General features: G+C 49.9%; 1 protein-coding gene across 2 annotated transcripts in view; it reads left to right on the top strand.

Moving 5' to 3' along the window:
• LOC101953457 (tubulin-specific chaperone cofactor E-like protein) overlaps nt 1-13,375 on the top strand; it is a 104,735-nt gene that overhangs the window by 64,383 nt on the left and 26,977 nt on the right. For both annotated transcript variants that reach the window (XM_042851900.2, XM_065568975.1), the window contains 4 exons: nt 726-1,318; nt 4,285-4,858; nt 8,489-9,099; nt 11,028-11,589. In XM_042851900.2, the coding sequence (XP_042707834.2) occupies nt 726-1,318; nt 4,285-4,858; nt 8,489-9,099; nt 11,028-11,589 (2,340 nt within the window). The remainder of the gene's footprint in view (nt 1-725; nt 1,319-4,284; nt 4,859-8,488; nt 9,100-11,027; nt 11,590-13,375) is intronic.

Raw genomic sequence — 13,375 nt, 5'->3', positions numbered from 1 at the left:
TACTTACTATCGTCTGTTGATCATTGCCATACATAGATAGGTAGACAGACAGACACATTATCTCACTTATCGTTATGGCATATGACTGCCTAATAATAATAATCCAAAGAGTAATAAGAGAATAGTAATAAGTCATAAAATCACATAACAGTCAGGATTAGAAGGGAATCTAAATTAATATAACTACCACCACCTGAATGGCGTCTGGGTCTATGAAATTCTCTGGGAGATTTTATGTCTCAGCCCATGGTCCTATGCCTGATTTCCCTTAATCTCTTTCCGTTCTCTCCCCTCTCTGATTCCACCTCCTCCCCTCCGTTCATCTCTTATTCTTACAAGTTTTGCAAGTAGAAAATTCGAGGGGAAGCACAGATGAGGAGCTGTGTTGGGAACTGTGGGAGAGAAACCCACAATGCTGTGCGATTGCGATGGGACGGGGAATGCTGTGGGTGTGAACCGGAAAAAGGACAGTTAGTATGGGTGCTGAGAGGGCCCCATTCTGATCTCCCAGGTGTGTGAATTAGGAGCACTTCCTCTGAAATCAGGGTTAAGTGACAGCAGAAATGTCGGGCCAGATCCTCACTTGGTGTAAAATGGCCCATATGCTCCGGTGCAGCTCTGCTGATTTACAGCAGCAGACGATCTGGCCCATAGTTGAAAACAGTTCGGCCCCGAATAACACGAGTAGCCTTGTATCAGCCTCTCTTCTACCTTCCCTCTCCTAGCTACAGCTGTCCAGTGCCCAGAATTCAGCCACTACTCAGTTTGCACCAACAGCTGCCCAGCCACGTGTTCGGATCTAGCAGCCCCGCTGGCCTGCAGCTCCCCTTGCACCGAGGGCTGTGAATGCAACGAAGGCCACGTCCTGAGCACGGACCAGTGTGTCCCCATCCACAAGTGCGGCTGCGATGTCGACGGCAGGTACTATGCCGTAGGGGAGTCTTTCTGGGCCGCCGCAGACTGCACGGTGCAGTGCCGGTGCGAGGACGGTGCAGAGATCAGCTGCTTGAATGCCAGCTGCCGGGAAGGAGAGGTGTGCACGGTAGAGAACGGCTACCGGGGCTGTTACCCCAAGCGAGAGAGCTTGTGCTTGGTGAGCCAGAACCAGGTGCTGCAGTCCTTCGATGGGGTGGCGTTCATGTTCCCCCCGGAGCATTCCTACACCCTGCTCAAAACCTGCTCGGAGAGACCGCACTTCCTGGAGGTTGACATCAGCAAAAAGAAACCCGAATCCAGGCCTAACTGGCTCCGACCCCTGAGGATCCAGGTAGCTGGCCAGGAGGTCAAAGTTGGAGGTTCCAGTGCATCTGAAATCAAGGTAAGAATCCTATCAAGGGACAGTCTTCAATCGGGGGAAGGGAGTGGGGAGTCTCTCTCTGCTGCCCACAGAGAGCGAGAGCATATTGTGCTTCCATGGCACGTTGCAGCTGAGAATCGCCGAACTCTTTACACATGTGCCTCAACAAAATCTTGTGATTTGTCACCACCTCCACTGCGGCGGGTAACCATGAGTGCTGCGGTGCCCCCATCCCCTGGAGGTTTGGTAGCATGCCGGACGTACCAGAGACAAGCTCTGTAGGCGTTCCAAGCACAAGGCCCTTTAGGCTGTAGCCATTGGTTAGGTGCCCACACAAACTCCCAGGGTCTGAGGAATACCAAAGGGCTGCTTTGATGGGGCCACTAGAAATAAATGTTGTCATTACCCGAGGCAGAATGGCTTGACGATACAAGCGGTGAACCCACTGTTCCTCTCCCTAAGAGAGAGATGGTAAGTATTCCCATTTTACAGAGGGGTAAACTGAGGCAGAGTGGCCCAGCTGGGATTAGAGTCCAGCAGCCCCGACTCTTCTCACTAGACAACACTGCCAACTCCAAAACATGCTGGTGGACATTTAGGTTGGGATTTTCAAAGAAGTTGCCCCCAAATCCCATCCTTAACCTTTGTCATCTCCAAAGACCCTGAGGGTTATGTCTATGCTGCAAGAAAACTCCGTGGCTGGACTGTATCAGCTCACTCAGGCTGTGCGGCTATAAAATTGCCGTGTAGATGTTTGGGCTCAAGATGGAGCCCAGGCTCTGAGACCTCAGGAGTGGGGAGAGTTCTAGAGCCCGGGCTCTGAGACCTCAGGAGTGGGGAGGGTTCTAGAGCCCAGGCTCCGAGACCTCAGGAGTGGGGAGAGTTCTAGAGCCCAGACCCTGAGACCTCAGGAGTGGGGAGGGTTCTGGAGCCCAGGCTCTGAGACCTCAGGAGTGGGGAGGGTTCTGGAGCCCGGGCTCTGAGACCTCAGGAGTGGGGAGGGTTCTGGAGCCCGGGCTCTGAAACCTCAGGAGTGGGGAGGGTTCTAGAGCCCAGGCTCTAGCCCAACCTTGAACATCTACACTGTAATTCTACAGCCCCTCAGCCTGAACCCCAGTCAGCTGATGCAGGCCAGCTGTGGGTGTATTATTTGCATCTGATTGTTTTCTCCTTCTAACTGAGAGAGGTGAAGCAGGGTGGGGGTGGAGGGGATAGAGGCTGAGCAAAGAAAACAGACATCCCGGAATGAGACAGCGCATGGAAGATGAAGGATTTATTTTGTAGCAGATCCAGACGCTGCTTGGGAAAGCTGGTGCTGGGAGCGACTGGCCCATGGAGACTCTGAACGGAGGCCAAGACAAAAGGGATGTAGGTGGAAATCAATGTACGATGCCTGTACGGCAAGTCTGTGGGTTTTATTAAAATACCATTTCCTGCAGAGCCGGGGTTACAGTGTAGTTATAGTCAACAAAGCAGCTATTGAAAACAAGGAGCCTTCTTACTGAACGGTTTTGCTCCCTGTGAGGCTTTGAGGCTTTGCGTGCTTTATTGTCACCAGTGAGCTTTCGCTCGTCTTAGCCCTGCTGACCCAGGACAGCCGCAGGAGAGAAGCGAGGATGCTCTTCTGGCTCGTGCATCGTGAACTAAAGTCCCTGTTGCAATTCTCAGCTAAGCTCTGCTTGCTGAATGTTTGTTAGTGGTGAAGGATGATGCAAGACGCCGCAAGAGCCCAGCTTGATTGGTCAAATCCCCGCTTGAGTCTGTATTGCTGGCGGTTAGATAAATCACTGATTTCTAGAGTGAGCAACTTGGATCAGGGCACACAGACAGAAAAACATCTAAAATCCACGACAGTGTTACTTACAAATAGTCCTTGCAACCTTGTTTTAAGCCAGAGCTGCTTACAAATGAATGTGCCCTAGGCATATGGGGTGTCAAGCTGACAGCGATCCTTATTTATTCAGACCCAAATTAGTCAGTTTTACCAGCCACCAGTGCCAGCATGGAAAGGGTGTCACTGTCCTACATGAAGCTATGTGATACTCTTCTGCCATGCTTGCAGTTACACAGCTTTACCACTGCTTCGCAACATACTGGGAAGTGTGCACGTGCACTACTGCCCTCTACTGGTGGCAATCAGAACTGCTGAGCTGTGTCTCATAGGCTCCATCCTGCTAATGGGGATTCTCCTGTAGCTTACGTGTAAGAGACCTGTGCTCTTTCTTGAAGGAGAATTTTGGTTCTATCTCAGATTATTTATGTGTATTGTGGGAGCACGGAGGAGCCTCAGCCATGGACCAGGACCCCATTGTGCTAGGCACTGTACAAACACGGAACAAAAAGACAGTTGCTATCCCCAAAGAGTTTATAATCCAGATGTCGCTATGACGTTCCAGATGAGCTCTATGTGTAGTCTAATGGCAGCCATGCGGTTCCTAGATGACCCCGGGCTTGTTATAAAACAGTCGCAACTCCTTTCAACCTGCTCAACTTACAATGGGCCCTCCCTTACCTTCCTGTTTCTTCCGCTAACTCTTCCATTCTGATCTCACGAGGGCGATGGAAAATGTAGCATAGATCAGTGGTTCTCACACTGTGGTATTTGTCCTGCTGGTGGCACGTGGGCTGTTTTCAGGCAGCATGCAGGCTTGGTTTGAAATACAGAATCCGAATGAGAATCCATTATAGACTCATAGGACTGGAAGGGACCTCGAGAGGTCATCTAGTCCTGTCCCCTGCACCCATGGCAGGACTCAGTCTTACCTAGGCCATCCCCGACAGGTGGTTGTCTAACCTGCTCTTAAAATAACTTAGCACCAGTTTAAATGCTCGTTGTCCACGCTGTATTTGACACAGATGACGATGTGATGCAGAGCGATAGCACTGTCTGCTGCTAGCTGCGGGAGTAGGACACAAGGCGCTCTACTTTCAGTGGTCACCTCCATAGCGGCGAGCATTTCACATCCACCACATGCTTTCATTTGCAGGTGAATGGTTATGAAGTGGAGCTGCCATTTTTCCTCCCCTCCGGCCAGTTGGAAATTTACCGGAGCAAAAATGGCACGGTGATTGAGTCTGAAGGGCTTGTGAGTATCCAGTACTCCAACCTGGGCATGCTGCAGATACGCCTCTCGACCGTCTACTTCAACTGCACTGCCGGACTGTGCGGCTTCTTTAACGGGAACAGCAGCGACGAGTTCTGCTTCCCCAACGGCAAGTGCACGGACAACCTGGTGGTTTTCCTGCAGAGCTGGACCACCTTCGACGAGATCTGCAACGGGGAGTGCGGGGACCTGCTCAAGGCCTGCAACAATGACTCAGAGCTGCTCAAATACTACCGGAGCCGCTCCAAGTGCGGGATCATCAACGACCCCACCAACAGCTCCTTCCTGGACTGCCACGGCGTGGTCAATGCGTCGGCCTACTACAGAACGTGCCTCTTCCGCCTGTGCCAGAGCAGGGGCAATCAGTCGGAGCTCTGCGACTCGGTGGCTCGTTACGCTAGCGCCTGTAAGAACGCGGAGGTGGAGGTCGGCCAGTGGAGGAGCTTCAACTTTTGCCGTAAGTTGGGGAAAAGTCTTTGATTGACTTTGGGTGGGGTGAACTACTACTTCTTCAGAGGACAAGTATGTTCATTTTTCCCCCCTCCTCCCTTTCCATCCTTCCTTCCCCTCCACCCCCAGATCCTTCCCCTCAAAGCTGCACCTCCAGCCTGCGCATCTAAGGACTATCGACTAAAACGTTTGAGTGGTCCCATGTGCTATGCAGGAGGTCAGACTAGATGATCTTATGGCCTTAAAATCAAGGAATCTAGTCAACATTTTTGGAGGGGGGGGAAATGGCTTTTTGACCAAACCAAACATTCTCATGGAAAATTGTGAGCTTTTTTGGTCAGGAACCGTCTTTTGTTCTGTGTTTATACATGCCTTGCACAGTGGGGTCCTGGTGTAGGACTAGAATAAATAATACTAATTCATAATTAATCGTATCTATTATTTTCCTCTATTTAGGTTCTTATAAGGTTGCCCATCACTGTGGTGTCTGGGTGCAACATAGATTCATAGGGTAAAAACCTGGCCCTGTTGAGTTCAATGGAGCCAGAATTTCACCTATACATTTTAAGTTCAGAAGGGAACATTGTGATCATCTTATTTGATATCCTGCAGAGCACAGGCCAGAGAATTTCACTCTGTAATCCCTGCATCTAGCCTAGTATGACCTCACTGAACAGAACTTGATGCTCTGATTCACAAAAATCTCTGTAAATGAAGGATTGGTGGTGGGTTTTTGCTATTTCGCCAGCTTCAGTCAATGCAGGTTGTTTGTAACAATAGCCAATGATGCAAGAAGAAGTAGTCTCTTACCTAGCTATTTTAAGCCATGCGTTGGGGTCAACAAAAAGGAAATAGTAGGAGAGTTTCTTAACTTGTTTACCAGGTCCTTATTCAGATGAGCACCTGCTTCAGCCCCAGTAGCATTGTAGCAAAGTACAGTCTTGTGGTGCAGAAAGAAAACATTTGTACTTGTCGGGAAGAACTGGCAAGTAAATGGGCAACTTGTACAAATTAAGAAGGTAATCTTGTCTGGGCACAAAGACACAAAGCTTCTGCTTTTTGTGCTCAGGCTATTTTTTTAAGCACTTCCTTTCCCTTGCAGAAAGAGGTCTCCCAATTAAGTAATTTCATGATGGCATTTCAGGAACATCAGGAGTTGTATTACACTGTGTCTGAGTGTTCCAGAATTGCAGATGGATTCTAACAATAGTGTAAGCCATCATCAGAGAGTAATTTGAATAAGTCATGTTTTTTTGCTATCGCTGTCAGCTTGCCATCGATGTTGTAACATTCATAATTCAAAAGCACATGTAAAAAAATCCCACACCACAGAAGTACATAATAGGCAATGAACCAGCCTTCATCTCTCAAACTGAGGACTTATGGGAGTCTGTGGAAGGGAGAGGGAAGGAGAGACCCCGTGGTCTAGTGGACAGGGCCCTCAGAGTCAGGAGACCTGAGCTTCTATTCCCGGCTCTGACACTGACCTGCTTTATGACCTTGGACAAGTCACTTTCTCACCCCGTGCCTCAGTTTCCCCTCCTACCGTTGTCCAGCTTGCCTGTTTAGACTGTAAATTCTTCAAGCCAGGGACCATCCTGTATTGATACTGTAATGCAAATATCAAAGGGGTAGCCGTGTTAGTCTGGATCTGTGAAAGCAGCAAAGAGTCCTGTGGCACCTTATAGACTAACAGACGTATAGGAGCATGAGCTTTCGTCCTGAAGTTTTTTTGCTGCAGGATGGCTACCTTTTGCAGCAAAAAAACTTCAGGACCAGACTTCAGAGAGAAACTGCTGAGCTTCAGTTCATCTGCAAATTTGACACCATCAGCTCAGGATTAAACAAAGACTGTGAATGGCTAGCCAACTACAAAAACAGTTTCTCCTCCCTTGGTGTTCACACCTCAACTGCTAGAAGAGGGCCTCATCCTCCCTGATTGAACTAACCTCGTTATCTTTAGCCTGACTCACTCTTGCGTGCATATTTATACCTGCCTCTGGAAATTTCCACTACATGCATCCGAAGAAGTGGCTATTCACCCACGAAAGCTCATGGTCCTATATGTCTGTTAGTCTATAAAGTGCCACAGGACTCTTTGCTGCTTGTAATGCAAATATTAGTGATGATGATAGGAGAGAAGCAGGATGTGGACAATGAATCCAGAAAAGTCGACCATCATCTGCAGTTTAGAATGGACTGTCAGCGAGCTGATGTTTCTGCACAATTAATACAATAATAACATAAGAATCTTATGCTCTTATATAGCACATTGCATCAGTAGATCTCCTAGCTCTATAGATTGCAAAGGAGGGCCAAATCAAAATGGCACGGATGGGCAAACTGAGGCACAGAGAGGGAAAGTGACTTAGCCAAGGTCAGTGGCAGAGTTGGGAATAGAACCCAGGACTCCTGAGTCCTAGTCTAGTGCTCTATCCACTGCCTCCCAATAGAACATAATGGCCTCGTCATGCTGTTGAGGACACGTCACAGATAGTCCGTGGTGGTCAGTGATACGGATCACTGATATGACTCTGCAAATGTGCAGTTGTTACAGGTTTGCTCAGCAACCGTGCACATTTGCAGAGTCATATCAGTGATCTGTATCAATAACAACCACAGACTATCTGTGACAAGTAGCGCCTGTTCCCTGGCACAAAGAACTTGCAGAGTAAGGGACTGTAATCCAGCAAGGTGCTGAGCCCAGTGGGGCTTGAGAATGCTCAGCATCTCCCAGGATGTGGTCCTGAGATCCAGGAGATGAGACATGGAAGAATAAATAAACGGGAAGGTGCAGAGAAGAAGGTGGGAAGGATTCCTAAGGAGGAGGAGAGATGGAGCAGATACGCAGAGGGGAGGTTGATCCAGGTGTAGGGGGATACATTGGTCAAGGTTATGAAGCTGAGAGCGGGTGAAAGAGATGAAGGGAGCAGTAAGGCAAGAGAACCAGGAGATGCAGAGGAAACAGGAGCCTAGAGGTGGAGGCCTGGGGCTAGGAATTCTTGAAGGCAAGAGCAAAGAGCCTGAGTGCCATGTGCTGGTGTGTATATGGCAGCAGGGAGGGGACAGGAAGGGATTCATGGAGGAGAGCAATGCTGGGGGGGGGAAGGTGAGTCTCAGACACAGTTGGGGCTGTGAGCTGAAGGCAAAAGAAAGGAGTTAGGGTGTGATTCACACGGTGAACTAGGTCAGCGTCTCTGATGGAGGCAAGTGTTTCAGACAGATGGGGCAGTCAAAGGGAAAAGGACAAGGACAAGACCAGAGAGATGGAGGGGGAGAAGCTATGAGGGAGGTCAGGGGGAGAAAGTCCACAGAGATTATCAAAAGAGCAAGAGGGCCAGACTGAACTGGATCCTGAGACGAGACGGAGAGGAAACCTCTGCAGGAGGGAGAAGGGTACGAACAGAAAACCAGATACGGTGGCAGGATGGGGAGGGAGAAATCAGAGGAAATGGGAGGTGTGTACGGTTGTTTTCTTTTACAGTAGCTTGTGTGGCAATACCCAATACCACAACTTGCTCTTTGTCTTGCTGATCCTACATCCTCCTTCTCTCTGACCTGAATCTCCATCGCCAGTGACGGTGGAGCCTTTCTCCCCAATAAGCCATTGACGTTGTGTGTGTTTCATTGCCTCCAGCTCTCCAGTGCCCTGAAAATAGCCACTTCGAGGAATGCATGACCTGCACCGAGACCTGCGAAACCCTGGTCATCGGCCCCGTCTGCGTGGACACCTGCATGGAGGGCTGTCAGTGCGACGAGGGCTTTGCCTTCCAAGGGTCCCAGTGTGTCCCCAGGAGCGAGTGTGGCTGTAATTTTGAGGGGCATCAGCTCTTCACCAATCAGACCTTCTGGATGGACATCGACTGCCAGTTCTTCTGCTACTGCAATGGGTCTGACAACAGCGTGCACTGCGAGAACATCTCCTGCAAGGACGACGAGTACTGCCTGGAGGAGAACGGCCTCTACTACTGCCAGCCCCGCACAGATGCCTCCTGCATCGTCTCTGGCTATGGCCATTACTTGACCTTTGATGGATTCTCGTTTGACTTCCAGAGCAGCTGCCCACTGGTCCTTTGCACAACGATCTCCAGGCAGCGGGTGGAGAGGTCGGATACTTTCCCCGGATTCACCGTCACGGCCAAGAACGAGGACCGGGACCCGTCCCTGGCCTTGTGGGTGAAGCAAGTTGAGGTGGACGTCTTCAATTATAACATAGTCATCCACCGGGCCTACAAATACACGGTGCTGGTGAGTCGGCTGGTCACAACATGACCCAGAGGGTAGTGGGGTGGAGAGAGAGGCCGCAGCCTGGGGTTGTGGGACTCAGTTGAGCACAGTACACGCTGCCAGCTAATCGGGGACAGGGCAGGAGTTGATGCTATTGGAAAGTGGTGAAGTTTTGGTAGATCCTGACCCATGGTCTTGTGCACCCTTGTCTGCTGTAGCTCGAGTCCTGAACACATTCTGTCTCCAGAATGCCTTATGGTTCCTATCTGAGCATTTTCTGCTGCTCCACGTCTCTCATTTCATAAAGCTGCCTGACTTGACTTTCTTAAGGGGCCTTCTGTTTTCCCCTGTGCTGCCTCCATCATTTTATAGAGATCTACAGTGACATTTGCTTTCTGGAAGGATAAAGCCCCAGCAAGCTGCATTGGAGGGTCCAAGCCTGCCTGTGCATATGAAACCCTTGTGGGAACTCTGCAGGGGAGCTGCATGAGGAGGACTTGCAGGATAACTGGGTAACCATATCAAGGCAGGAAAGGGATTGGATTTCTGAGTTCTCTTAGGAGCTGCAAGCAAAGTGGGTGAGGTTCTAACTGACTTCCAAGGTCTGATTGTTTTCGGAGCAGAACCTGGCAGCCGGTATCTAAACAAGCTGCGGCGTGGTGTTAGAGGTGGTACCTTTAAGGGCTGAACGTCCCAGATAGTGAGTCTGGGTGGGTGTTATGGAGCTCTTGTTAAGCATAGCTACCTGGAACTGGACTCTGAATAAAACAGAGCTCTTGCAAAGAGCAGAAGCACTGAGTGATCACTGAACACCGCGTAGGGCATGATGCAGCCTCCTTGGGCAGCATGGAGCGCTTCTTAGCAGGAGGAAGTTCCCTGTGATGAGCTGATATTCCACTGGCGCTCGTCTGGCTGTCCATGCTGTCAGTTCCTGGAGGTGCACTGTTGGGGGCTGTGAGGCAAAAGTCTGTGGAATCTGGAACCTGGTGTCCCAATAGAACCTATTTCCAGGAAGAGCCAAAGCAAAATACTGAGTCCAAACATGCCCAGGCTTTGGGGAAGTTCAGATTGAGATCCAAATCTGGGTCAGAACTTCACAGCTCTGGGCCCATTTCTAATCATTGTCACTTTGGGGGCCTCTCTGCCAAGTGGTAGCAGATGTCTGGGACCTGCAGATCGGTTTCTTGTGAGAGAAGAAATCAGTGATAGAAGAACAGGAGGACTTGTGGCACCTTAGAGACTAACAAATTTATTAGTCTCTAAGGTGCCACAAGTCCTCCTGTTCTTCTTTTTGCGGATACAGACTAACACGGCTGCTATTCTGAAATCAGTGATGTAGATTCTGGGTATTTTCTTAAGACATGTCTATGAAGACGTACCTGAGATAGTTTTAATATGGCTACATTGGGTACCAGCACAGTGAAGTCGCAGCAGCAACTGCTTCAGCGTGAGCTAGCTACCCGAGTAATTACCTAGGGTCCCAGGCAGGCTTGTACTACTGCGGCTTCACTGCTCAGGCACTCGAGGTAACTAGATTAAAGCTAGCTCAGGTACATCTACTCGAGCTGCAGTCACACCCTGCGATTGCAGTACAGACGTACCCATTGGGTAGCTTGTTTCTTTGCACTTTCTACACCAGTCCTGGAACAGAGGTGCTCACAAACAGCACACAGTATGGAAAAGAGAACCCCAATCTGGAAAAAGCTGGGAGCCAGATCTAGCCCAACTCCTGCCCAATGCCGCATCCTCCAGTGCTTCAACCAGGCTGTTGTTGTTATAATTATTATGGTAATCATCACTTTTTTCTTCTAAGAGCTGCATCACAGTCACAGCTTGCACAACAGAGCATCTCCCATGAGGTGCATATCCTAAAACAAATGACATCCCTTGATCCTACCTTCAAGTCCTTGCAGATTAATAATTACCCATCCGCTTCTGTGTCCTTGCAGATTAACAATGAGCGTCTCTACCTGCCCTTGAAGCTGGGCCAAGGGAAGGTGAACATCTTTGCCTTTGGCTTCCACATCGTGGTGGAGACCGACTTTGGGCTGAAGGTGGTGTATGACTGGAAGACTTTCCTCTCCGTCACCGTCCCGCGAAGCCTCCAGAACAACACCTATGGCCTCTGCGGCCGCTACAACGGCAATCCTGGTGATGAACTGGAGACCTCCAGCGGGCTGGTGGCCTCCAACATCAATGACTTCGGCCAGAGCTGGGTGAAGCGGGACACCTTTTGCCAGGTGGGCTGTGGTGACAGGTGCCCCACTTGCAGTAAGGTGGAAGGGTTCTGGAAACCCCAGCAGCTGTGCAGCCTAATTCCCAGCAAAAGCAGCGTCTTCGCCAAGTGCCATAGCAAAGTCAACCCCGGCTTCTTCTACAAGAACTGCCTGTTTGATACCTGCATTGATGGGGGAGCTGTCCAAACCGCCTGCAGCTGGCTGCAGAATTACGCCAGCACCTGCCAAACCCAGGGAATAGCCATCACCGGCTGGAGGAACTTCACCTCGTGCTGTGAGCAGAACCTTTTCCTTCTACCTTGGCCCCTGTAAATTACTTGGATGATCGTCTGCTTTCGGACCAGGTCCTCAGCTGGTGTCGCTCCACCGACTTCAATAGCAATTGCAGCAAAGGGTCTGTCTTTGTGTGTGCAAAACCTAAAGCTTCCCTCGCCAAAGAGAGGGGGACAATATGGGGAGAAAATGGCAATACAGTGTAGAGGGAGCTAGATTCAAATCCAGTCCAGTGGCTGTCACTGGTGCCATCTGATGGCTGTTCTGGGTGACTGGCATGAGATGAATTTAGTGGCCTTGGCCCAGTTCCTAATGGGGAAGTGCCTGCACCACAAAACCACTGCTGCTACTGGTGCTAATTGGCCACCTGGCTGGCCACCTTGGCAACAGGCGCTGGATGGGCTATGGAGACTGAGCTAGTTCTCAGTGGTCCCTGCAGAGCAGTGCCCTTACCCGTGCATAATTAGAGGAACTCAGTCTCCCAGACTATCAGCCTGGCATTTTCCACTAGCACCCCAAGTCTGGTGACCAGACGAGGGAATCAGAGTTCAGGTCCCAGCCAAGCAGCATAGGTAATCTCCGTAGCAGCTACATGGAGCTGCACTGCATAGTTCTGAGAGGCAGCAGCATCATAGACATCTCTATGGAGGGATGAGCCTCGTGAGACAGTGTTACCCAGTGGATAGAGCACAGAACTGGGAGCCAGGACACCTGAGTTCTATTTCCAGCTCTGTCACTGACCTGCTGTGGGACCTTGGGCAGGTCATTGAACCTCCTTGTGTAGAACAGGAACTAGGGTGGCCTAGTGTTGTGGAATGTTCTGAGATGCATGGCCGGAAAGCACTATGCAAACGTTATTGTTCTTGATGAGCATGATTGCCATGATGTCTGGCTTTCGTGCGGGGGAGGTGGTGAATATGGGAGCAAGGAATCCTTGACACTCCGGGGATTCCTAAGGAGAAGAACCAAGGTTAGGCCCCATAATAATGACAAAACCAAAAATAATGGATTAAAAATGATACCGCTGATAAGAGACAGGGAAGAAAAATAGCTCAACAGATAACTCAGCATGAAAGAGATGTGTACCAGAGTCATGGGAGATTATCGCTCGTGTCAACAGATTCATAAAGGAAATGGAGCTGCAGGAGGATGAATTATGGGGCAGCCACTAAATCTGAAGGTTTCCTAAGCACTTAGCAGGAAACAAGTTTGTCTCCGGGTATTTCTCCAGGCTTGTTCAAAAACCCAGGGCCTGGGCGGTGTAATGGTCAGGAGGGCTATTGTTTGTATTGTATGCAAATCTACTCCAATGCTAGGATTGGTGGCATGCCGTGGTTGATGCTAAGAGGTTTCTAGCTTGGTCTCCCCAATCTGGATGAGAACAGAGTTTTTATTTCCCTGAGAACTGAGTTAGCCATGTGGTGCTACAATCCACCTCTCATTGAATCAAGCCCTGTCTACACTGCAAATACAACCACGAGAAGTGATACCAAATCCAGTTTCAAACAGAGGCCCCACTTCTGCAATCCAGCGCTTGCAGAGCCCCAGTGAAGCCCTTGGGTTTGATACAAAAGCATCTGCCTGCGTGAATCCAATTGCAGCATTGGGGCCATGATTCCAACATGCACTGCACACTAGAACTTCACTGTGTTTTGCAAAAAAGCTAAAGCCCGGGTTAAACAAAGACTTTAAAGCAGACATCTCCTGGGTAAGGTCCAGTCGGCACTACAGATCCGAGCCATGATTGCAAATGGGTTAGCAGGCAAGTGAGTTGTAACCGGATTCCC

This window comes from Chrysemys picta, chromosome 16, assembly GCF_011386835.1.
Source record: "Chrysemys picta bellii isolate R12L10 chromosome 16, ASM1138683v2, whole genome shotgun sequence".
In the NCBI taxonomy this organism is placed as follows: domain Eukaryota; kingdom Metazoa; phylum Chordata; order Testudines; family Emydidae; genus Chrysemys; species Chrysemys picta.
This window is presented reverse-complemented; position numbering and strand designations above follow the sequence as displayed.